The sequence below is a fragment of the Leucoraja erinacea genome, unplaced genomic scaffold (assembly GCF_028641065.1).
Source record: "Leucoraja erinacea ecotype New England unplaced genomic scaffold, Leri_hhj_1 Leri_893S, whole genome shotgun sequence".
Lineage (NCBI taxonomy): Eukaryota > Metazoa > Chordata > Chondrichthyes > Rajiformes > Rajidae > Leucoraja > Leucoraja erinaceus.
The window spans coordinates 1-25,266 of record NW_026576832.1 but is presented as its reverse complement, the minus strand read 5'-3'; the positions used below and the strand labels follow the sequence as shown (position 1 = coordinate 25,266).

The following is a 25,266-nucleotide window of genomic DNA, read 5'->3' as shown; positions in this document are numbered from 1 at the left end:
TGTGTGTGTGTGTGTGTGTGTGTGTGTGTGTGTGTGTGTGTGTGTGTGTGTGTGTGTGTGTGTGTGTGTGTGTGTGTGTGTGTGTGTGTGTGTGTGTGTGTGTGTGTGTGTGTGTGTGTGTGTGTGTGTGTGTGTGTGTGTGTGTGTGTGTGTGTGTGTGTGTGTGTGTGTGTGTGTGTGTGTGTGTGTGTCTGTGTGTGTGTGTGTGTGTGTGTGTGTGTGTGTGTGTGTGTGTGTGTGTGTGTGTGTGTGTGTGTGTGTGTGTGTGTGTGTGTGTGTGTGTGTGTGTGTGTGTGTGTGTGTGTGTGTGTGTGTGTGTGTGTGTGTGTGTGTGTGTGTGTGTGTGTGTGTGTGTGTGTGTGTGTGTGTGTGTGTGTGTGTGTGTGTGTGTGTGTGTGTGTGTGTGTGTGTGTGTGTGTGTGTGTTGTGTGTGTGTGTGTGTGTGTGTGTGTGTGTGTGTGTGTGTGTGTGTGTGTGTGTGTGTGTGTGTGTGTGTGTGTGTGTGTGTGTGTGTGTGTGTGTGTGTGTGTGTGTGTGTGTGTGTGTGTGTGTGTGTGTGTGTGTGTGTGTGTGTGTGTGTGTGTGTGTGTGTGTGTGTGTGTGTGTGTGTGTGTGATGTGTGTGTGTGTGTGTGTGTGTGTGTGTGTGTGTGTGTGTGTGTGTGTGTGTGTGTGTGTGTGTGTGTGTGTGTGTGTGTGTGTGTGTGTGTGTGTGTGTGTGTGTGTGTGTGTGTGTGTGTGTGTGTGTGTGTGTGTGTGTGTGTGTGTGTGTGTGTGTGTGTGTGTGTGTGTGTGTGTGTGTGTGTGTGTGTGTGTGTGTGTGTGTGTGTGTGTGTGTGTGTGTGTGTGTGTGTGTGTGTGTGTGTGTGTGTGGTGTGTGGTGTGTGTGTGTGTGTGTGTGTGTGTGTGTGTGTGTGTGTGTGTGTGTGTGTGTGTGTGTGTGTGTGTGTGTGTGTGTGTGTGTGTGTGTGTGTGTGTGTGTGTGTGTGTGTGTGTGTGTGTGTGTGTGTGTGTGTGTGTGTGTGTGTGTGTGTGTGTGTGTGTGTGTGTGTGTGTGTGTGTGTGTGTGTGTGTGTGTGTGTGTGTGTGTGTGTGTGTGTGTGTGTGTGTGTGTGTGTGTGTGTGTGTGTGTGTGTGTGTGTGTGTGTGTGTGTGTGTGTGTGTGTGTGTGTGTGTGTGTGTGTGTGTGTGTGTGTGTGTGTCGTGTGTGTGTGTGTGTGTGTGTGTGTGTGTGTGTGTGTGTGTGTGTGTGTGTGTGTGTGTGTGTGTGTGTGTGTGTGTGTGTGTGTGTGTGTGTGTGTGTGTGTGTGTGTGTGTGTGTGTGTGTGTGTGTGTGTGTGTGTGTGTGTGTGTGTGTGTGTGTGTGTGTGTGTGTGTGTGTGTGTGTGTGTGTGTGTGTGTGTGTGTGTGTGTGTGTGTGTGTGTGTGTGTGTGTGTGTGTGTGGTGTGTGTGTGTGTGTGTGTGTGTTGTGTGTGTCCTTGTGTTGTGGAGTGGGTGTTGTGGTGTGAGTGTATGTGAGTGTGTGTGTGAACCTGCGTGGGTGTTCCTCCGGGCGTGTGTGTGCGTGTTGTGTGGCCTCCCACAACTCCCCCCAAAGCCGTACGTGCGGGGTTTATAGGTTAATATGGTTTCAGGGTTAAAGATTTGTAAATTGTGCCCCAGTGTGTGTGTTGGATAGTGTTAGTGTGCAGGGATCGCTGGTCGGCATGGACTCGGTGGGCCGAAGGGCCTGTTTCCGCGCTGTATCTCCAAACTGATACTTAAGATAGACACAGAATGCTGGTGTAACTCAACGGGTCAGGCAGCATCTCTGGAGAGAAGGAATCTAACCATACCAGCTATTAATCAAAACTGATAGTGCAGAAAATAGCTTTAATCATTACATTGGTGATACCAATCTGATTTAGACAACAGACAATAAGTGCAGGAGTCGGCCATTCGGCCCTTCGAGCCAGCATCGTTATTCAATGTGATCATGGCTGATCATCCCCAATCAGTACCCCGTTCCTGCCTTCTCCCCATATTCCCTGACTCCGCTATTTTTAAGAGCTCTATCTAGCTCTCTCTTGAAAGCATCCAGAGAACTGGCCTCCACCGCCCTCTGAGACAAAGAATTCCACAGATTCACAACTCTCTGGGTGGAAAAGTGTTTCCTCGTCTCCGTTCTAAATGGCCGATCCCTTATTCTTAAACTGTGTGTGTGGCCCCTGGTTCTGGACTCCCCCAACATTGGGAACATGTTTCCTGCCAGTCTAGCGTGTCCAAGCCCTTAACAATCTTATATGTTTCAATAAGATTCCCTCTCATCCTTCTAAACTCCAGAGTGTACAAGCCCAGCTGCTCCATTCTCTCAGCGTATGACACTCCCGCCATCCCGGGAATTAACCTGGTGAACCTACGCTGGGCTCCCTCAATAGCAAGAATGTCCTTCCTCAAATTAGGAGACCAAAACTGTACACAATACTCCAGGTGTGAATCTCACCAGGGCCCTGTACAACTGCAGAAGGACCTCTTTGCTCCTATACTCAAATCCTCTTGTTATGAAGGCTCCTCTCATCCTTCCAGATTTTCCAGAGCCTAACGTGGCTCCTGGTGGCTGTGTCCCTGTCGATGTTTCATGGACAACGAACGTCTCTCAGTTCCCCTCCGTTGAGTTTCTCGACAGATCTGACAGCACCAGTCTCAGATTCAGAGTCAGGGCAGAATTTAAATTGGAGCACTCTCTCCAATTTAAAGAGACAGAGACAGAGAGACAGAGAGAGTGGCTGCGAATTAGATTTTCAAACTATTTCCCTCGCTCTCTCTCTCCGTCTCTCTCTCTGTCTCTCTCTGTCTCTCTCTCTCTCTCTCTGTCTCTATCTCTGTCTCTCTCTCTCTCTCTCTCTCTGTCTCTCTCTCTCTCTCTCTCTCTGTCTCTCTCTCACTCTCTGTCTCTCTCTCTGTCTCTCTCTCTGTCTCTCTCTCTGTCTCTCTCGCTCTCTTCCCCCCCTCCCTTCCCTGCGAAAGGTAATTTTCCAATAATGCCTTTGGCCACAAGAAGTAATTCATTTATTTGACATCTGTTTGCAGGAGAGAGACAGAGAGAGACAGAGAGAGAGAATGAGAGAGAGACATAGAGAGAGACAGAGAGAGATACATACAGACAGAGAGAGAGAGACGGAGAGAGAGACAGAGAGAGACAGACAGAGAGAGAGAGAAGAGAGAGAGAGAGAGAGAGAGAGAGAGAGAGACATAGACAGAGAGAGATACAGAGAGAGATACAGAGAGAGAGAGAGAGAGAGAGAGAGCGAGACAGAGAGAGAGGCAGAGAGAGAGAAGTATTTTGAAAATCTAATTCGCAGCCACCAACATCAGCGGGGATTAAATTAGTTCATTTGATTTGGTCGTTACTTTAATGGAAAAATCACAGTCCCTGGAGCTCTCATTCAGAATGTCCCCCCTCTCTCCCCCCCGCCCCCCCTCTATCTCTCTCCCATCTAGGGGAGAGAGGGGGGAGAGAAAGAGAGAGGGGGAGAGAAAAAGATGGAGAGGGGGGAGAGAGAGGGGGGGAGAGAGAGAGAGGGGGGGAGACTTCTGTGGTTAGTTAATCAATTATTTTGAAATTTAAACTAGTCTAATAATTAGATCTATTGATCGAAACAATTTCTGTTGAACATTTTAATTAGGTCCAAGTCTCACAGGAATAAAGTTACCAGACGAGGAGAGAGAGAGAGGGAGAGAGAGAGGTGAGAGGGTGAGAGACAGAGAGAGAGGGTGGGAGGGAGAGAGACAGAGGGAAGAGAAATTGTCTCCATGTCTAATACTGCTCTCTGGTGGAGATACTGGCAAATGATCTTGTACGTCTGTCACAGATTTTGAATGAGCCATCTACACTAGTCCCATCCCGACCAACATGCCCCATCTACACTAGTCCCACCCCGACCAACAGGCCCCATCTACACTAGTCCCACCCCGACCAACATGCCCCATCTACACTAGTCCCACCCCGACCAACATGCCCCATCTACACTAGTCCTACCCCCAACAACATGCCCCATCTCAACCATTCCCACCCCGACCTACATGCCCCATCTACACTAGTCCCACCCCGACCAACATGCCCCATCTACACTAGTCCCACCCCGACCGACCAACGTGCCCCATCTACACTAGTCCCACCTCGACCAACGTGCCCCATCTACACTAGTCCCACCCCGACCAACATGCCCCATCTACACTAGTCCCACCCCGACCAACATGCCCCATCTACACTAGTCCCACCCCGACCAACATGCCCCGTCTACACTAGTCCCACCCCGACCAACGTGCCCCATCTACACTAGTCCCACCCCGACCAACATGCCAACACTAGTCCCACCCCGACCAAACGTCTACACTAGTCCCCACCCCGACCAACATGCCCCATCTACACTAGTCCCACCCCCGACCAACGTGCCCCATCTACACTAGTCCCACCTCGACCAACATGCCCCATCTACACTAGTCCCACCCCGACCAACATGCCCCATCTACACTAGTCCCACCGCGACCAACATGCCCCATCTACACTAGTCCCACCCCGACCAACATGCCCCATCTACACTAGTCCCACCCCGACCAACATGCCCCACCTACACTAGTCCCACCCCGACCAACATGCCCCATCCACACTGGTCCCACCCCGACCAACATGCCCCATCTACACTAGTCCCACCCCGACCAACATGCCCCATCTACACTAGTCCCACCCCGACCAACATGCCCCATCTACACTAGTCCCACCCCGACCAACATGCCCCATCTACACTAGTCCCACCCCGACCAACATGCCCCGTCTACACTAGTCCCCCCCCGACCAACATGTCCCCCCCGATCTACACTAGTCCCACCCCGACCAACATGCCCCATCTACACTAGTCCCACCCCGACCAACGTGCCCCTTCTACACTAGTCCCACCCCGACCAACATGCCCCATCTACACTAGTCCCACCCCGACCAACATGCCCCATCTACACTAGTCCCACCCCGACCATCATGCCCCATCTACACTAGTCCCACCCCGACCAACATGCCCCATCTACACTAGTCCCACCCCGACCAACATGCCCCATCTACACTAGTCCCACCCCGACCAACATGCCCCATCTACACTAGTCCCACCCCGACCAACATGCCCCATCTACACTAGTCCCACCCCGACCAACATGCCCCATCTACACTAGTCCCACCCCGACCAACATGCCCCATCTACACTAGTCCCACCCCGACCAACATGTCCCATCTACACTGGTCCCACCCCGACCAACATGCCCCATCTACACTAGTCCCACCCCGACCAACATGCCCCATCTACACTAGTCCCACCCGACCAACATGCCCCATCTACACTAGTCCCACCCCGACCAACATCCCCCATCTACACTAGTCCCACCCCCGACCAACATGCCCCGTCTACACTAGTCCCACCCCGACCAACATGCCCCATCTACACTAGTCCCACCCCGACCAACCTGCCCATACCTACACTAGTCCCACCCCGACCAACATGCCCCATCTACACTAGTCCCACCCCGACCAACATGCCCCATCTACACTAGTCCCACCCCGACCAACGTGCCCCATCTACACTAGTCCCACCCCGACCAACATGCCCCATCTACACTAGTCCCACCCCGACCAACATGCCCCATCTACACTAATCCCACCCCGACCAACATGCCCCATCTACACTAGTCCCACCCCCGACCAACATGCCCCATCTACACTAGTCCCACCCCGACCAACATGCCCCATCTACACTAGTCCCACCCCCACCCACATGCCCCATCTACACTAGCCCCACCCCGACCAACATGCCCAGTCTACACTAGTCCCACCCCGACCAACATGCCCCATCTACACTTGTCCCACCTGCCTGCGTTTGGCCCATATCCCTCCAAACCTGTCCTATCCATGCACCTGTCCAAGTGTCTCTTAAACGTTGCCTCAACTACCTCCTCCGGCAGCTCGTTCCATACACCCACCACCCTCGAAAAGTGTGGAAAAGTTGCCCCTCAGGTTCCTATTAAATCTTTCCCCTTTCACCTTGAACCCGTGTCCTCTGGTCCTCGATTCCCCTACTCTGGGCAAGAGACGCTGTGCGTCTGTCTACCTGATCTATTCCCCTGGTGATTTTATACACTTCTATAAGATCGCCCCTCATCCTCCTGCGCTCCATGGAATAGAGTCCCAGCCCTGCCCCAACCGCTCCCTGTAGCTCAGGCCCTCGAGTCCCGGCAACATCCTCGTAAATCTTCTCCGCGCCCTTTCCAGCTCGACGGCATCTCTCCTGTACTTTCTTCCTGTACGGGATCTGGGGGTCCTTGTTCATCAGTTACTGAAAGTAAGCATGCAGGTACAGCAGGCAGTGAAAAAAGTGAATGGCCTGTTGGGCTTTATAACAAGAGGAGTTGAGTATAGGAGCAAAGAGGTCCTTCTGCAGTTGTACAGGGGGCTGGTGAGACCACACCTGGAGTATTGTGTACAGTTTTGGTCTCCTAATTTGAGGAAGGACATTCTTGCTATTGAGGGAGCCCAGCGTAGGTTCACCAGGTTAATTCCCGGGATGGCGGGACTGTCATATGCTGAGAGAATGGAGCGGCTGGGCTTGTACACTCTGGAGTTTAGAAGGATGAGAGGGTATCTCATTGAAACATATAAGATTATTAAGGGTTTGGACACGCTAGAGGCAGGAAACTTGTTCCCGATGTTGGGGGAGTCCAGAACCAGGGGCCACAGTTTAAGAATAAGGGGTCGGCCATTTAGAACGGAGATGAGGAGAAACCTTTCCACCCAGAGAGTGGTGAGTCTGTGGAATTCTCTGCCTCAGAGGGCGGTGGAGGCCGGTTCTCTGGATGCTTTCAAGAGAGAGCTAGATAGGGCTCTTAAAGATAGCGGAGTCAGTGGATATGGGGAGAAGGCAGGAACGGGGTACTGATTGGGGATGATCAGCCATGATCACATTGAATGGTGGTGCTGGCTCAAAGGGCCGAATGGCTTACACCTGCACCTGCTGTCTATTGTCTAAAATCCTCGTAAATCTTCTCCGAACCCTTTCAAAGAACTTATGGTCCACAAATTGGGTGTATTTTGTGAAAAGTTTAATTTATTTTTACATTGAAGATAAGAGTGCTGGAGAAACTCAGCGGGTGAGGCAGCATCTCTGGAGCGAAGGAAATAGGCAACGTTTTGGGTCAAGACTGATGTGGGGGAAGGGGGAGGCGGGATGACGAAAGGAAGAGGTGGAGACAGTAGACTTTGGGAGAGCTGGGAAGCGAGGAGAAAGCAGGGACTACCTGAAATTGGAGAAGTCCAGAACCAGGGGCCACACACACACAGTTTAAGAATAAGGGGTCGGCCATTTAGAACGGACACGATGAAATACTTTTCCACCCAGAGAGTTGGCCTTCATAACAAGAGGAGTTGAGTACAGGAGCAAAGAGGTCCTTTTACAGTTGTACAGGGCCCTGGTGAGACCACACCTGGAGTATTGTGTGCAGTTTTGGTCCCCTAATTTGAGGAAGGACATTCTTGCTAATGAGGGAGCCCAGCGTAGGTTCACCAGGTTAATTCCTGGGATGGCGGGACTGTCATATGCTGAGAGAATGGAGCGGCTGGGGGCTTGTACACTCTGGAGTTTAGAAGGAAGAGAGGGTATCTCATTGAAACATATAAGATTATTAAGGGATTGGACAAGCTAGAGGCAGGAAACATGTTGCCGATGTTGGGGGAGTCCAGAACCAGGGGCCACAGTTTTAAGAATAAGGGGTCGGCCATTTAGAACGGACACGATGAAATACTTTTCCACCCAGAGAGTTGGCCTTCATAACAAGAGGAGTTGAGTACAGGAGCAAAGAGGTCCTTTTACAGTTGTACAGGGCCCTGGTGAGACCACACCTGGAGTATTGTGTGCAGTTTTGGTCCCCTAATTTGAGGAAGGACATTCTTGCTAATGAGGGAGCCCAGCGTAGGTTCACCAGGTTAATTCCTGGGATGGCGGGACTGTCATATGCTGAGAGAATGGAGCGGCTGGGCTTGTACACTCTGGAGTTTAGAAGGATGAGAGGGTATCTCATTGAAACATATAAGATTATTAAGGGATTGGACACGCTAGAGGCAGGAAACATGTTGCCGATGTTGGGGGAGTCCAGAACCAGGGGCCACACACACAGTTTAAGAATAAGGGGTCGGCCATTTAGAACGGAGACGAGGAAACACTTTTCCACACAGAGAGTTGTGAATCTGTGGAGAGAGTTAGATAGAGCTCTTAAAGATAGCGGAGTCAGGGGATATGGGGAGAAGGCAGGAACGGGGTACTGATTGGGGATGATCAGCCATGATCACATTGAATGGCGGTGCTGGCTCGAAGGGCTGAATCAGGGGGAGAAAGAGAGCGATTCAGAAGTCGATGAGGATACCAATGTCGTCAAATTCCTTGCAGTATCGATGGGAATAGAATGACAAGAATAGCGACCACTTTAAGGTAATGAAGCACCAGATGGAGGTGAGATAATAGCTCCGAGGATCTATAAAACCTGTGGGGGGAGACAGAGGGGGGGGGGGGAGAGGGGGGGAGAGAGAGGGGGGGGAGAGAGAATGTTAATATGTGTTCCCCTTTTGACCCATGTACACCCAATTTTCCCTCCCCTCCCTTTCCCTCTCCTCTCCTCCCCTCCCCTCTCCCCTCCCCTCTTCTCTCCTCCACTCCCCTCTCCTCCACTCCCCTCTCCTCCCCTCCCCTCCCCTCTCCTCTCCTCTCCTCCCCTCTCCTCTCCTCTCCTCACCTCCCCTCCCCTCCCCTCTCCTCTCATCCCTTCTCCTCTCCTCCCCTCCCCTCCCCTCCCCTCTCCTCTCCTCTCCGCCCCTCCCCTCGTAGCTCACTCTGTCTCTGTGTGATGGCCAGGGAGATGAATGTCACTGCTCCAGCCACGGCCACCAGTGAGAAGACCACACCCACAGCTCGGAAACATCTGAGTCCTTGCAGCCACGTTCTCCAGAGGTCCTGCCCGTACATCAGGTGAGTCACCAGGGTCCAGAGGGCTAGCACACCTACGGAGAGAGGGAGAAAGAAGGGCTGAAAGGCCACAGCTGGCTCTGAGATGGGCGCTTCCACCCCATGGCTTCCTTCCTGTCCAAATACTCCAACTCCAACCCACCCAACTTCTCCCTTGATTGTTTCATAACAAGAGGAGTTGAGTCTAGGAGCAAAGAGGTTCTTCTGCAGTTGTACAGGGCCCTGGTGAGACCACACCTGGAGTATTGTGTACAGTTTTGGTCTCCTAATTTGAGGAAGGACATTCTTGCTATTGAGGGAGCCCAGCGTAGGTTCACCAGGTTAATTCCCGGGATGGCGGGACTGTCATATGCTGAGAGAATGGAGCAGCTGGGCTTGTACACTATGGAGTTTAGAAGGATGAGAGGGTATCTCATTGAAATATATAAGATTGTTAAGGGATTGGACACGCTAGAGGCAGGAAACATGTTCCCGATGTTGGGCGAGTCCAGAACCAGGGGCCACAGTCTTAGAATAAAGGGGAGGTAATTTAAGACTGAGATGAGAAAAAACTTTTCCACCCAGAGAGTGTGAATTTGTGGAATTCCCTGCCACAGAGGGCAGTGGAAGCCAAGTCACTGGATGGATTTAAGAGAGAGTTAGATAGAGCTCTAGGGGCTAGTGGAGTCAATGGATATGGGGAGAAGGCAGGCACGGGTTATTGATTGGGGACGATCAGCCATGATCACAATGAATGGCCGAATGGCCTCCTCCTGCATCTAGTTTCTATGTTTCAATACCAACTACCTCAACTCCAACCAAACTTCTCCCTAGATTGTTTCATAACAAGAGGAGTTGAGTCTAGGAGCAAAGAGGTACTTCTGCAGTTGTACAGGGCCCTAGTGAGACCACCCCTGGAGTATTGTGTACAGGTTTGGTTGGTGAGATCCTGAAGGTATCCAGAGAACCGGCCTCCACCGCCCTCTGAGGCAGAGAATTCCACAGACTCACCACTCTCTGGGTGGAAAAGTGTTTCCTCATCTCCGTTCTAAATGGCCGACCCCTTATTCTTAAACTGTGTGTGTGGTGCCCCTGGTTCTGGACTCCACCAACATCGGGAACATGTTTCCTGCATCTAGCGTGTCCAAACCCTTAATAATGTTATATGTTTCAATAAGATACCCTCTCATCCTTCTAAACTCCAGAGTGTACAAGCTCAGCCGCTCCATTCTCTCAGCATATGACAGTCCCGCCATCCCAGGAATTAACCTGGTGAACCTACGCTGGGCTCCTTCATTAGCAAGAATGTCCTTCCTCAAATTAGGGGACCAAAACTGCACACAATACTCCAGGTGTGGTCTCACCAGGGCCCCGTATAACTGCAGAAGGACCTCTTTGCTCCTATACTCGACTCCTCTTTTTATGAAGGCTTTCTTCACTGCCTGCTGTACCTGCATGCTTACTTTCAGTGAGTATTGAGTCTAGAAGTTGGGAGGTCACGTTGCAGTTGTACAAGACGTCGGCCCAACTTGCCCACCCCGACCAACATGCCATCAGGTCGCCCCCTCTGCATTAGTGCCAGTGCACGTGTTTGGGGCTGCATTGATGAGCGATCGGGTTGCAACTCAAATTAATGCATTGCATTGCCCTACTTCATTCTGCACAGCTGTGCATTGGTTCCTCAGCTCGCCCCGGCTGCATTAGTGCCACTGCATGTCTTTGGTGCTGCATCGATAAGCAACAGGGTCGCAACACAAATCAATGCATTGCATTGCCCTACTTCGTTCTGTGAAGCAGTGCATTGGGTAATAAGGTCGCCCAGCCTGCATTCGTGCCAGCAGTGCGACTCTGACCTTGCATGGCCCCGAGCAACCTCCCCCCGCCATCCCATCCCAATGCAAACCCCCTCTGCGCGGCCCAGACTCACCCGACAGGCCCCCGAAGGCGGCCGTGGCCGGCTGATTGAAGGCCAGCGTCCAGCAGAGGAAGGCCGAGAGACCGAACGCCACTCCCAGCGTTGCATAGGCCAGCTTCAACCATTGCCGTCGGAGATCCATGCAGATTGAAGGGGGGGGAGGTGCATTAGTTTAAATGCACCCACCCAGACTCGTCCCCACCCTTTCCCCCTTGCAAGGGGAGGGGGTTGGCTGCAATACTATCGGTGTAATGCAAAATATGTCCGCCTGCTTACTGCAATGGCGGCGGTAGAGAGAAATACAGTCGCAGCGCCACCTGGCGGGACTGGAAGGTTCATTGCACACAGACTGCAGCGCCACCAACAGGCTGAGAGGGTGCATTGCATGTCTGTGCTTGGAGGACTAGGTTGTAGTGCCATCTAGTGGCGGACTTGCATATACCACATAGACCATTCGGCCCTTCGAGCCAGTACAGCCATTCAATGGTTGCTCATCCAATATCGAATTTGCCTTGTATCACTTGATTGCATTGGCTCCCGAAGATTTGAATTTTGGAGCAAGGTCAATAGACTATAGGTGCAGGAGGAGGCCATTCGGCCCTTTGAGCCAGCACCACCATTCAATGCTGTCATGGCTGATCATCCAATATTGGTGGCTTGTTCCTGCTTTCACCCTGTATTTCTTGATTGCATTAGCTCCGAAGATTTGCATTTGAGTAATAGGAGCAAAGAGGTCCTTCTGCAATTGTACAGGGCCCTGGTGAGACCACACCTGGAGTATTGTGTGCAGTTTTGGTCTCCAAATTTGAGGAAGGACATTCTTGCTATTGAGGGAGCCCAGCGTAGGTTCACCAGAATAATTCCCGGGATGGCGGGACTGTCATATGCTGAATGGAGCGGCTGGGCTTGTACACTCTGGAGTTTAGAAGGATGAGAGGCGATCTCATTGAAACACACAAGATTATTAAGGTACACAAAAATGCTCGAGAAACTCAGCGGGTGCAGCAGCATCTATGGGGCGAAGGAAATAGGCAACGTTTCAGCCCAAAACGTTGCCCATTTCCTTCGCTCCATAGATGCTGCTGCACCTGCTGAGTTTCTCCAGCATTTTTGTGTACCTTCCATTTTCCAGCATCTGCAGTTCCTTCTTAAACACTACGATTATTAAGGGCTTGGACTTGCTAGAGGCAGGAAACATGTTCCCGATGTTGGGGGAGTCCAGAACCAGGGGCCACACACACACACACACACAGTTTAAGAATAAGGGGTCGGCCATTTAGAATGGAGACGAGGAAACACCTTTTCCACCCAGAGAGTTGTGAATCTGTGGAATTCTCTGCCTCAGAGGTGGAGGCCGGTTCTCTGGATGCTTTCAAGAGTTAGATAGGGCTCTTAAAGATAGCAGAGTCAGGGGATATGGGGAGAAGGCAGGAACGGGGTACTGATTGGGGATGATCAGCCATGATCACATTGAATGGTGGTGCTGGCTCGAAGGGCCAAATGGCCTACTCCTGCACCTATTGTCTAAAATTGGGAACCTTTTTTACTGCATCTAGCTTGTCCAGTCCCTTTATAACTTTATATGTTTCTATAAGATTCCCCCCCACTAATCCTTCTAAACTCCAGTGAATACAAGCCTAGTCTTTTCAATCTTTCCTCATGTGAGTCCCGCCATCCCAGGGATCAATCTCATGAACCTACGCTGCACTGCCTCAATCACAAGGATGTCCTTCCTCAAATTAGACCAAAACTGTACACAATATTCCAGGTGTGGTCTCACCAGGGCCCTGTACAACTGCAGAAGGACCCCTTTGCTCCTATACTCAACTCTTGTTATGAAGGCCAAGGTCAGCTTTCTCCCCATATCCCCCGACTCCGCTATCTTTAAGGTTCCTCGAACGAGAGAAAAATCCGTCACTAGACACACGCAGAACCAATGAAAAATATAGATAGTTTTATTACAAACCATGACTTTAATCGCAGGTACATAGGGAAGGGGTGAGGGGTCGTTACAGGGTGGAGACAAATTAAAAGGCTCTGTACAAAGAGAAATGAAAAAGATACTTAAAGAAAAATCGCACATAACTATTTTTTTCCAGCATTATCGTTACACATGGTCGTATGAGATTAAAAAATGAACGCAAAATTGAATTGTACAAGAGGTCGGCGGCTGACGCACAGACTCGTGTCTGGAAGGGGGGGGGGGGGGGGGGAGGAGGAGAAAGAAAGAGGGAGAGGAGTGGGATGAGGGGAGAGATGAGAGGGGAGAGAAGAGAGAGAAGGGAGGGGAAGAGATGAGAGGGGGAGAGGGTAGGAGAGAGGGGGGGTAAGATGAGAGTGAAAGGAGGGGAGAGAGGAAGAGAGAAGGGGAGAGAGAGAGGGAGGAGGGAGAGAGGGATGAGAGGAGAGAGAGAAGGGGAGAGACAAGGGAGGGAGAGGGATAAAAATGCATACATGCTCCCAAGAAGGTTCAAGAAGGAACTGCAGATGCTGGAAAATCGAAGGTGGACAAAAAATGCCAGAGCATTTTTCTCATCTGCACGCTTCCTCTGTTCTACCTCTTGACGCCACCACGATCTCCCAGCACTAGACTCCCCTCCCCTCTTCCCTCCCCCTCTCGAGTCGAGGAATTTCACTGTCCTCTAGATGTATTTATAAAAATATCCCCTGGCCCCTGACTATCGAGACAAGTCGCGGAAGAGAGGAAAAACTGTGGGGGTCTCGGGGGGAAAATTGGGATTGGAACGATTGTCCCCCCCCCCCCCCCATTTGCAATCTTCTCCGTGCCGGGGGGGGGGGGGGGGGGGGGGGGGAAGAGAGAGAATCGGGAAACGAATTTCATCAACATCATCAGATCAATCGCGATTTTCGTTCTTTTTTAAAAATAATATGTATTTACAAGATTTTTCGACTGTACACAACCCAACGACTTGAAAGGGGGACACGAGAGATCTCGAAAACCATCACCTTTTTTTTTCCAAAATCACAAGTATTTCCTTTTTTTTGTTGATATATATAATTTTTTACTGACTTTTTTTTTTCAAACCCCTCCCCCCAAAAAATAAATTTCTTTCATCAAAGTTGGCGGGCAACTTGTGAGTTTGTCCACTTTTCCCAGCAGAGTTAATGCCCCAACGAAAAGCAAAGATAATCTGTTTTTTTATTCCATATCCTGTCAAACCAACCTCCCTTCCATCCATCGCTTCCATCTCCATCCAGAGTTGTGGACAGTTGCAGCCCAGACCGTCACACACACAAACCAACCTCCCTTCCATCCAACGCCTCCATCTACACCTCACGCTGCCTCGGCAAGGCCAGCAGCATCATCACGGACCAGCTCACCCCCGGTCACTCTCCTCTCCCATCGGGCAAGAGGTACAGAAGTGTGAAAACGAACACACACACACCTCCAGATTCAGGGAGTTTCTTCCCGGCTGTTATCAGGCAACTGAACCGTCCTCTCACCAACTAGAGAGCGGTCCTGACCTCCCATCCACCTCATTGGAGACCCTCGCACTATCTTTAATCGGGCTTGACCTTGCACTAAACGTTATTCCCTTTATCCTGTATCTGTACACTGTGGACGGCTCGATTGTAATCATGTACAGTCTTCCCGCTGACTGGATAGCACAAGACAAGGAAGCTTTTCACTGGACCTCGCTACATGGGACAATAAACTGAACTGAACGAGATTGGAGCAAAGTTTTAGAGAGTTAAAAATGAGAACGCAGAGAGCTGGAAGAGAGAGAGGGGGCTGTTCAGGTCAATGAAAGATTGGCAGTTTCTGGAGTTGCGAATATCTATTTAGTTTGGAGATACAGCGCGGAAACAGGCCCTTCGGCCCAGCGAGTCCGTGCCGACCAGCGATCCCCGCACACTAACACTATCCTACACACACACACACACTGGGGGACAATTTACAATCTTTACTAGAAACCAATTAACCTACGAACCCACACGTGCGTCCTTGTGGAGTGTGGAAGGAAACTGGAGCGCCCGGAGAAAACCCACGCAGGTCACGGGGAGAGAACATGCAAACTCCGTACAGAGAGCACCCATAGTCGGAATCAAACCCTGGTCTCTGGCTCCGTGAGGCACCAACTCTACCGCTGTGCCACTGAACATGGTGGTCAAGAAGGCTTTTGGCCTTAATTGGTCAAGAATGTTGAGTCTAGAAGTCGGGAGGTCACATTGCAGTTGTACAAGACGTGAGACCGCGTTTAGAGTATTGTGTTCAGTTCTGGGCACCGTGTTACAGGAAAGATGTCGTCGAGCTGGAAAGGGCGGCAGAGAAGATTTACGAGGATGTTGCCGGGACTCAAGGGGCCTGAGCTACAGGGAGAGGTTGGGGCAGGGCTGGGACTCTCTTCCATGGAGTGCAGGAGGATGAGGGGAGATTTTATAGAGGTGTATAAAATCACCAGGGGAATAGATCGGGTAGACAGACGCACAGAGTCTCTTGCCCAGAGTAGGGGAATCGAGGACCAGAGGACACGGGTTTAAGGTGAAGGGGGAAAGATTGAATAGGAACCTGAGGGGCAACTTTTCCACACTTTTCGAGGGTGGTGGGTGTATGGAACGAGCTGCCGGAGGAGGTAGTTGAGGCAGGCAACGTTTAAGAGACACTTGGACAGGTACATGGATAGGACAGGTTTGGAGGGATATGGGCCAAATGCAGTCAGGTGGGACTAGTGTAGATGGGGCATGTTGGTCGGGGTGGGACTAGTGTAGATGGGGCATGTTGGTCGGGGTGGGACTAGTGTAGATGGGGCATGTTGGTCGGGGTGGGACTAGTGTAGATGGGGCATGTTGGTCAGGGTGGGACTAGTGTAGATGGGGCATGTTGGTCGGGGTGAGACTAATGTAGATGGGGCATGTTGGTCGGGGTGGGACTAGTGTAGATGAGGCTGTTTCTATGCTGCCTGACCCGCTGAGTTACTCCAGCACTCTGAAACGTCACCTATCCATGTTCTCCACAGATGCTGCCTGACCCGCTGTGTTACTCCAGCACTTTGTACCTGTCCAGCCCAGAATTTGGTTTGGAATGAGGGGAATTGTAAAAACATTATATCTGGATATATAAAACATGATTTCTGCTTGGCTTTGACATGATATTAAGTGTAATGAATCAGAAATTGAGTATCGACCCGAAACGTCACCTATTCCTTCTCTCCAGAGATGCTGCCTGACCCGCTGAGTTACTCCAGCATTTTTTAGCCCAGCGATCGCCCCGCACACTAACACTATCGTACACGCATTTCAGACTTCAGAGATACAGCGCGGAAACAGGCCCTTCGGCCCACCGAGTCCGTGCCGACCAGCGATCGCCATAAGGCGCTGGTCAGGCTAACATTCAGAGTATTGTGAGCAGTTCTGGGCCCCGTATCTGAGGAAGGATGTGCTGGCTCTGGAGAGGGTCCAGAGGAGGTTTTACAAGAACAGATCCCAGGAACGAGTGGGTTAACGAACGATGAGCATTTGTCGACGCTGGGCCTGTACTCGCTGGAGTTTAGAAGAACGGGGGGGGGGGGGGGGGGGGGGGGGGTTCATTGAAACGTCACCGAACAGTGAAACGCCTGGATAGAGTGGATGTGGAGAGGATGTTTCCACTAGTGGGAGAGTCTAGGACTAGAGGGCACAGCCTCGGAATTAAAGGACGTTCTTTTAGGAAGGAGATGAGGAGGAATTTCTTTTGCCAGAGGATAGTGAATCTGGGATTCATTGCCACAGAATGCTGTGGAGGCCACAAGTCAGTGGATGTGTTTAATGCAGAGATAGATTGTTGATTAGTACGGGTGTCAGGGGTTATGGGGAGAAGGCAGGAGAATGGGGTTAGGAGGGTGAGAGAGAGATTGGCCGTGTTTGAATGGTGGAGATGGGCTGAATGGCCTAATTCTACTCCAATCTTATGCAAAATCATCAATATACAACCCCTCTTGTGAAATGTAAAACAGATTATCTTTGGTCAAAATCTTCTTGGTGAGAGATCACATTTCTCTTTTGTTCTAGAAGGTTCGAGAGTTTGAAATCTGACGGAAAATATAATTCTCCCGTCAAGAGAGAGAGAGAGAGAGAGAGAGAGGGAAAGAGCAAGGGGAAAAAGATACAACAATCGCACTACTACCCTTCTCTCTCTCCCTCTCTCTCCCACCCCTCCCTCTCTCTCTCTCTATCCCCCCCTTCTCTATCTCTCTCTCTCTACCCCCTCTCTCTCCTCCCTCAATACCCGTTGCCACTGATGTTGATCGTCTGAAGGTCGGACACCTGGAGCACGTTGACGATCCGGGGAAGGGAAGTCCTCTCGCCCCCCTCTCCCCCTCCCCTCTCCCCCTCAACCCTGGCGGATGGGGAGGGGGAAGGGGAGGGGAGGGGGCGGAGGGGGGAGGGAGGGGGGGGGTGAGGTGCGGAGGCGGGAGGGGCCGGCCTCTTGTTGAGGTGGGTCTTGATGTGTTTTGAGAGGTGATCGCTTCTCATGAACCTTTTCGGACATTGCGGACAGGTGAACTTCTTCTCACCTGTCGGGGGGAGAGAGGTGGGAGACAAAACAGTCATTAGCACATTGCCAACCCAACTTCAACTCAATTCAAACTCAACCAAGGGAGGGGGAGAGAGAGGGGGGGGAGAGAGGGGGGGGAAGAGAGAGAGGGGGGATGACAAAAGTCATTAGCACATTGCTAACGCAACCCAACTCCAACCCAACCCCAACTAAACCCAACCCAAACCCCAACTCAACCCAACCCCACCCAGCCCAACTAAACCCAACCCAACCCCAACTAAACCCCCAAACCCACCCAGCCCTAACCCAACCCCAACTCAACCCAACCCCAACTAAACCCAACCCGACCCAGCCCTAACCCAACCCAAACCCCAACTAAACCCAACTCCACCCCAGCCCTAACCCAACCCAACCCCAACTCAAACCCCAACCCCAACTCAACCCCACCCCACCAAGCCCTAACCCAACCCCAGCCCAACTCCAACCCAACCCCAACTCAACCCCAAACTCAACCCCACCCCACCCAGCCCTAATCCAACCCCGGCCCAACCCCAACTCAACTCAACCCCCAACCCAACCCAACCCAACCCAACCTCAACTCAACCCAACTCCAAACCCTCTCACCAGTGTGGGTGCGTTTATGCCTCTGCAGTTCGTCGGAACGGGTGAACCTCTTCCCGCAGAAGAGCCAGTTGCAGACGAATGGCCTCTCGCCGCTGTGCCAGCGTAGGTGGGCGCGCAGATGCGAAGTCTTCTCCGTAAACCTTCCCGCAGGTTCTTAACCCTCGATGTTGGCACAGGTGTTGCTTCTTGCGGCCGGGAACGCACCCACCCCTGTGGGAGAGAGAGAGAGGGGAGAGAAAGAGAGAGAGAAAGAGAGAGGAAGAGAGGGGGAGAGGGAGAGGGGGGAGGGGAGAGGGGAGAGGGGAGGGGGAGAGGGAGAGGCAGAGCGAGGGACAGAGAGAGAGAGGAGGGGGGCAGAGAGAGAGAGGTGGAACAGAGAGAAAGAGAGATAGAGAGAGTGAGAGAGAGAGAGACAGAGGGAGGGGGAAAGAGAGAGACAGGATATATATATATTCCGGCAACCAAGAGAAAACAGAATATGCGGCCACTGTTTGACAGATGAGGTTGAAACAGAGGTGCACTTCCTCCTAAAATGCAAAAAAAAAAAAAAAAATTGACAAAACAGGGAAAACATACTTTGACAAACTCAGCCCTGATTTAAAAAAACTAGATGATACATCAAAACTAAGAATAATCCCTGGTGAAGGAAATACGGCACATCTTGGTGCACACTACATAACTCAAGCAGTAAATCTCCTCTGTACTCTGTCTATTTTGTTGACATCTATATTACTAAATCTCTGTTCTTGACCGCTTTTGGCCGTCTGTGCTGCGGTTTCCGAGAGCATGCCGCAATCTAAGGCCGTCATTTTTGGCCACCTCGCTCAGAGCCCCCCTCCGCCGCAAGTGTGCCGAGGATTTTTCCCGTCAATGAAAAATGACAGAGATATTAATGTTTTTACAACATTCCCCACTCTCTCTGCTGCCCCCGCTGGAGGCAGGGGAAGGGACTATAAAACCAGGAAGTGGTGTGCCTCAATTAGTCTCTGCAAGATGGAGCTCTGTCAATTAGTCTCTGTCACTCTGAGCTCTGAATGACACTGAACAAATGTCTACACTGTAAGTACCCTTAATGTGGTTTGAAAATGAATATATGGTTAGTTTGAAGTAAAAAATGGTTGTTTGGGTTTGGGTTGAAGTAAAAAGGCACTCTCTCTCTCACCCTCCCCCCTCCTCTCTCTTCCCCCCCCTGTCTCTCTCTCTCTCTCCTCCCCCTGTCTCTCTCTCTCTCTCTCTCCCCCCCCCCTCTCTCTCTCTCTCTGTGTCTCTCTCCGTCTCTGCCCCTTCTCTCTCTGCCCTCACTCTCTACCCCCGCCCCCCCCCTCTAGATGCGATTGCAAGTTGGGGGCTATGCGTCAGTAGGTGGTTATGGGGTAAAAGGAGCAAATTAATAATATTAATATAATATCAAGGGGGGTAATTAGCGTGAGTGCGGGGGTAGTTAGTGTGTGTGACGCTGCATGCGGCCTCCCCCCCCCACAACCGCACATTGGGGGAACAGACCCAACGGGTCTGCACTTGGTCTAGTCTTTTCTTTAATTTGGTGACCAAAATTGTACACCATACTCCAGAATTGGCCTCACCAATGCCTTGTACAATTTTAACATTACATCCCAACTTCAATACTCAATGCTCTGATTTATAAAGGCCAGCACACCAAAAGCTTTCTTTACCACCCTATCTACATGACATTCCACCTTCAGGGAACTGTGCACAGTTATTCCCAGATCCCTCTGTTCAACTGCATTCCTCAATTCGCTTCCATTTACCATGTACGTCCTATTTTGATTTGTCCTGCCAAGATGTAGCACCTCACACTTATCAGCATTAAACTAATGAAGATACATCAAAACTAAGAATAATCCTTGGTGAAGGATATACAGCACATCTTGGTGCACAATACGCAACAGCATGCCATAACCTGAGAGACGGTGAATGACCTACATGCACACACACACGAATTGACAATAACTGACATTAAGAAATTAATATTGAATTGCTAAACTTGCTATTCTGTTGTACTGCCTACAGCTGCAAGAATGTGTAGCATCAATAAAGGGCTATAGGTGTATCGCGAGTATACATATACTAGACCAAGTGCAGGCCCGTTGGGTCTGTTCCCCCAACGCGTTTGCAGAGAGTATATATATATATATATATGCCAGAGAGAGAGAGACAGAGAGAGAGAGAGAGAGAGAGAGAGAGAGAGAGAGAGAGAGAGACAGAGACAGAGACAGAGAGAGAGAGAGAGAGACAGGGAGAGGCAGAGAGAGAGAGAGAGAGACAGAGAACATCATACCTGCCCTCAGACTCCTTGCAGTTGGGACAGGTACAGGCCTCTCTCCTGAGCCTTCGTCCCGGCTGAGTCTGTTGGTCAGGACTCCCCTCCCCTTCCTCAATGGCTGTCCCATCCTCCATGGACTCGACTCCAGCCGTCTGGAGTGAGAGGTTCGACTGGTCCCCTATGGACAGAGGAGAGAGTCTCGCAGTTACTTGCCCACCCTGACCAACATGCCCCATCTACACTAGTCCCACCCAGACCAACATGCCCCATCTACACTAGTCCCACCCCGACCAACATGCCCCATCTACACTAGTCCCACCCCGACCAACATGCCCCATCTACACTAGTCCCACCCCGACCAACATGCCCCATCTACACTAGTCCCACCCCGACCAACATGTCCCATCTACACTAGTCCCACCCCGACCAACATGCCCCATCTACACCAGTCCCACCCCGACCAACATGCCCCATCTACACTAGTCCCACCCCGACCAACATGCCCCATCTACACTAGTCCCACCCCGACCAACATGCCCCATCTACACTAGTCCCACCCCGACCATCATGCCCCATCTACACTAGTCCCACCCCGACCAATGCCCCATCTACACTCGTCCCACCCCGACCAACATGCCCCATCTACACTAGTCCCACCCCGACCAACATGCCCCATCTACACTAGTCCCACCACGACCAACATGCCCCATCTACACTAGTCCCACCCTGACCAACATGCCCCATCTACACTAGTCCCACCCCGACCAACATGCCCCATCTACACTAGTCCCACCCCGACCAACATGCCCCATCTACACTAGTCCCACCCCGACCAACATGTCCCATCTACACTAGTCCCACCCCGACCAACATGCCCCATCTACACTAGTCTCTCCACACCCCCCCCTCTCCCCTCACCTGTGTTATTGGCGATGGTGATTGGAATTCCCTGGAGCTGATGGACCTGGATCCCAGATGCCCCAAGCGCGTTGAGATTGATGGTCTGTAGCCCGGAGAGGGAGATGGGACTTCCAGAAGAGGTCCCCCCTCCTTGAGACAGCGGTAGACCCAGGGCGATGGTCTGACCACCCACCGACGTCCCTCCCACATTCTGGAGCTGGATGGTCTGCCATGCCATCTGCCCGCCCACCGAGATGGGAGCTCGGATGATGATGGGGGTGGATCCACAAGGCAGGGTTTGGATTTGGAGATTCTGGAGGGCTTCGGCCGTGAATCCCTGTGTCTGCCCCACCCCTTGGATGAGTTGAGGCTGGATGAGGATCTGATGCTGCTGCTGCTGCTGGGGTTGTCCCTCCTTGAGTTGGTTGGAGATCTGAGGAGATCCATCTTCTTGGACATCTCCCGCGCTGCCTCCGACGCTTCCAGCGTCCGCCTCGCCCAGGACTTGAGACCCCAAGGGCACCAGGGTGAGGTTGCCGTTGATATTGAGTGGGATGTTGGCCTGGAACTGGCCCGGGGCATTGGTGGGACTCCCAATTCCACGTATCTGGAGGGCCTGACCCAGGATAGTCGGGAGCGAGCTCAAAATGGCGGGGGAGTTGGATGAGATGTTCTTGGAGGGGGCCGGGGGCGTTTGGGTCCTTGACTGGTCGTCCTGAAGCTGGGCCGGAGATGAGGGCGATGGGAATCGCGTGACTATCTGGTACTGGACAGTCCCGTAGCCCTGAGACTGGGGGGAGGAAGAGGAGGAGAGGAGATATTGGCCATTCTCACCGATGGCTTCCACGCCGACTTTGGAGGTGGAAGCGGGGGGAGGAGGGGTGGAGGGGGCGGGGGGACGGGTGGAGGAGGTGGTGGAGGATGGGGGGGGGTTGTTGGGCGAGGGAGGGGATGAGCATCCAGTCCCCGTGCGAGGGGGGTAGATAGGACTAAGTCGGTGGAGGGGTTGGAATTGGGGTCGGGGTCCTCCTGGCTCATGGTTGGGAAATCGGAGGGGGATTCGATGCGGCTGGCAGGAGGCGGTGGCGGCGAGCAAGGCGAGGGAGGAGGGCTGGGATTCCTGTCGGGAGAGAGGAGAGAGAGAGGGGGGGGGAGGGGAGGTGAGGGGGGGGGAGAGAGAGGGGAGGGGGGGTGAGAGGGAGGAGGGGGGGGGAGAGAGAGGGGAGGGGGGGTGAGAGGGGGGGGGGCAAAGAGAGAGGGGGGAGAGAGGAGAAAAAAGAAACATATTAAGATACCACTGCACTCTCTCTCCCCCCTACCCCCTCTCCTTCCTCCCCCCATCCCTATCTCCTCTCTCCTTCAGACCTGGTTGGTGTTCGAGTTCTGTTGCATAAAATCATTTGCCGCGTCCTCTGCTATTGCAGAAAGTTCTCTGTGAGTTGTTCTGTGCGGGGAGAGAGAGAGGGGAGGAGAGAGAGGGGGGGGGGAGAGGGAGGGGGGGAAGAGAGAGGGGGGGGAGGAGAGAGGGGGGGGAGGAGAGAGGGGGAGGAGGAGGTGAGAGAGGGGGGGACGAGGAGAGAGGGGGGGGAGGAGAGGAGAGGGGGGGGAGAGGAGGGGGGAGGAGAGAGGGGGGGAGAGAGAGGGGGAGGAGGGAGGGGGGGGGGGAGAAGAGGGGGAGGAGGGAGGGGGGGAGGAGGAGAGAGGGGGAGAGGAGGAGAGGGGGGGAGGAGAGAGGGGGGGAGGAGAGAGGGGGGAAGAGAAAGAGGGAAGAGGGGGGAGGAAGGAGAGGAGGGGAAGGGAGGGGAGGGGAGGAGGGGGGGAGGAGAGAGGGGGGGGAGGAGAGAGGAGGGGGGGGAGGAGAGAGGGAGGGGGGGGGAGGAGAGAGGAGGAGGGGGGGGGAGGAGGAGAGAGGAGGGGGGGAGGAGAGAGGAGGGGGGGGAGGAGAGACGAGGGAGGGGGGGAGGAGAGAGGAGGGGGGGGGAGGAGAGAGGAGGGGGGGGGAGGAGAGAGGAGGGGGGGGGGGGGGGGGGGGGGGGAGGAGGGGGGGGGGAGGGGGGGGGGGGGGGGGGAGGAGGGGGGGGGAGGAGGGGGAGGAGAGAGGGTGGGAGGGAGAGAGAGAGAGAGAGAGAGCGAGAGGGAGGGGGAGAGAGAGAGAGGGGGGGAGAGGAGGGGAGAGAGAGAGGGGGGAGAGAGGGGGGGGGGGGGGGAGAGAAAGGGGGGGGTTGGGGAAGAGAAGGTTTAGCTACAATGGTGTCACAGTGGAGCAGCGGTTGAGTTGCTGCCTCATGGCTCCAGAGACCCGGGTTCAATTCCGACTAAGGGCGTTGTCTGTACGTAGTTTGCACGTTTTCGTCCCGAGACCCGCGTGGGTTTCGGTTTCAAAGATTGTAAATTGTCCGGTGTGGTGTGTGTGTGTGTGTGTGTGTGTGGTGTGTGTGTGTGTGTGTGTGTGTGGGTGTGTGTGTGTGTGTGTGTGTGTGTTGTGTGGGTGTGTGTGTGTGTGTGTGTGTGTGTAGTGGTTGTGTGTGTGGGGTTGTGGAGGATCTGTTAGTCATGCGCGGACTGGTCAGCGCGCTCGCGGGGCGAAGGGCCTGTTTCCACGCTGTATCTCGGAGCTAAACTCCATCCAACACCGCAAGAAATCGCCAGAGTTGGGGACAGTTGCAGCCCAGACCCATCACGCATCAAACCCCACCCATGGTGTGCCTCTGATGTCGCCCCTCTCCCACCCACGGGTGCCCCCTCCTCCCAACCCCATTCCCTTCCTCTCTCCTCTCCACCCCCCCCCACCCATGGTGCCTCCTCCTCCCAAACCCACGCCCCTCACCTCTCCTTCCTTCCCTCCCTCCGTCACTCTACCCCGCCTACCCCCCCCCACCCATGAGTGCCCTCTGCCTCCTCCCATGGGTGACACCGATGTCATCCCAAAACCAACTTCCTCCTCAATCATTCCCTTTCCTTCCCTCCCCAGATGGGTGCCCCCCGCTACCCAATCTCCTATCCCCTCCTCCATCTCTACCCCCTCCCACCCATGGGTGACCCTTACCTCACCCTCACCCACCTCCAACCCCACCCCCATACATTCACCTCCCCCACTGGGTGCCCCCCTCCTCCCCCCATAAATTAACACCCACCCATGGGTGCCCCACCCAAACCCAAACTCCTCCCCTTCCCCTCACATTCACACCCCACCAAGGTAGCCCCCCTTCCCCTCCCCCACCCCCGGGCGCCGCCGTTCCATTTGGGGGCCGAGATATCGGCCTGGAGACGCTTGCCGGGAGGGGGGGGAGGGAAAAATGGCAATTTACCTCCCCCTTTCCCTCCCACCCATGGGTGCCTATCGCCTCATGATGTGCGCCCCTGCCCAATCCAACCTACCTGTCCCTCTCCCGCTCTCTCCCACTCCTCTCCTCCTCCCTCCCTTGGCTCCATCCCCTTCTAACACCCCCTCCTCACTTCCCCCTCTCTCCACCACACCATTCTCCCCAACCCCATGGGTGCTGCCGCCATTGACTTTGCCGTTTTCCACTTTTGGGGCCGGGATATCTGGGACCTGGAGCGCCGCGGGTGGTCGGCCAGCGCCACTTTACCCATAGAATTTGGGCCGAACCGAAGGGACCAAGGACCGGGGGCGGGCGCGGACCATTTTTGATTTACCCCCCAACAACATAATAACAGACGTTTCCCGCCCGCCGCCATTTTCGGCGCCTTACCGCTATTGCGGGACGCCAACCCAAACTTGCCTCCTTCTCTGCCTCCTCGCTCTCTCCCCAACCTCAGAAACCCAACGTGCTGCCAGCAGGAAGACGTCGTCACCGCCACCTAGTCCGCCCTGCCTCCATTACAATCACCGACCCGCGATAGGGCAATGATGACGGGTGATACCCTCCCTCTGACGTACCTATAAGGCGCCTCTGGCTCCGATGGTTGCTAGGGGTATACCATCCGCGCCTGATTGTTGAGGGTAGGAATTGCTACCTCCATCCCCATGACGGTGTTCTCTTTTGGCTGCAGATTGGTTGAGGGGTAACAGCAG

The 25,266-nt window shown here is 53.2% G+C and overlaps 2 protein-coding genes across 2 annotated transcripts; both read right to left on the bottom strand.

The window, feature by feature from the left end:
* Nucleotides 1-7,102: 7,102 nt before the first annotated feature.
* On the bottom strand, nucleotides 7,103-11,169 carry LOC129694993 (heme transporter hrg1-A-like). Its single transcript, XM_055631754.1, has 3 exons — nucleotides 10,939-11,169; nucleotides 8,900-9,067; nucleotides 7,103-8,553 (listed from the first exon to the last, which is right to left on the bottom strand). The coding sequence occupies exons 1-3, from the start codon at nucleotides 11,066-11,068 to the stop codon at nucleotides 8,417-8,419; spliced, it is 435 nt and encodes a 144-aa protein (XP_055487729.1). The 5' UTR covers nucleotides 11,069-11,169; the 3' UTR covers nucleotides 7,103-8,416.
* Nucleotides 11,170-17,027: 5,858 nt separating this feature from the next.
* LOC129694994 (transcription factor Sp1-like) lies at nucleotides 17,028-22,674 on the bottom strand (the record flags this gene model as incomplete). Its single annotated transcript, XM_055631755.1, is given in 6 exon segments — nucleotides 17,028-17,441; nucleotides 18,047-18,176; nucleotides 18,178-18,256; nucleotides 20,346-20,508; nucleotides 21,249-22,350; nucleotides 22,596-22,674. Coding segments are annotated over 6 exon segments (1,849 nt in total), but the record flags the coding sequence as incomplete, so codon positions are not given.
* Nucleotides 22,675-25,266: the final 2,592 nt, after the last annotated feature.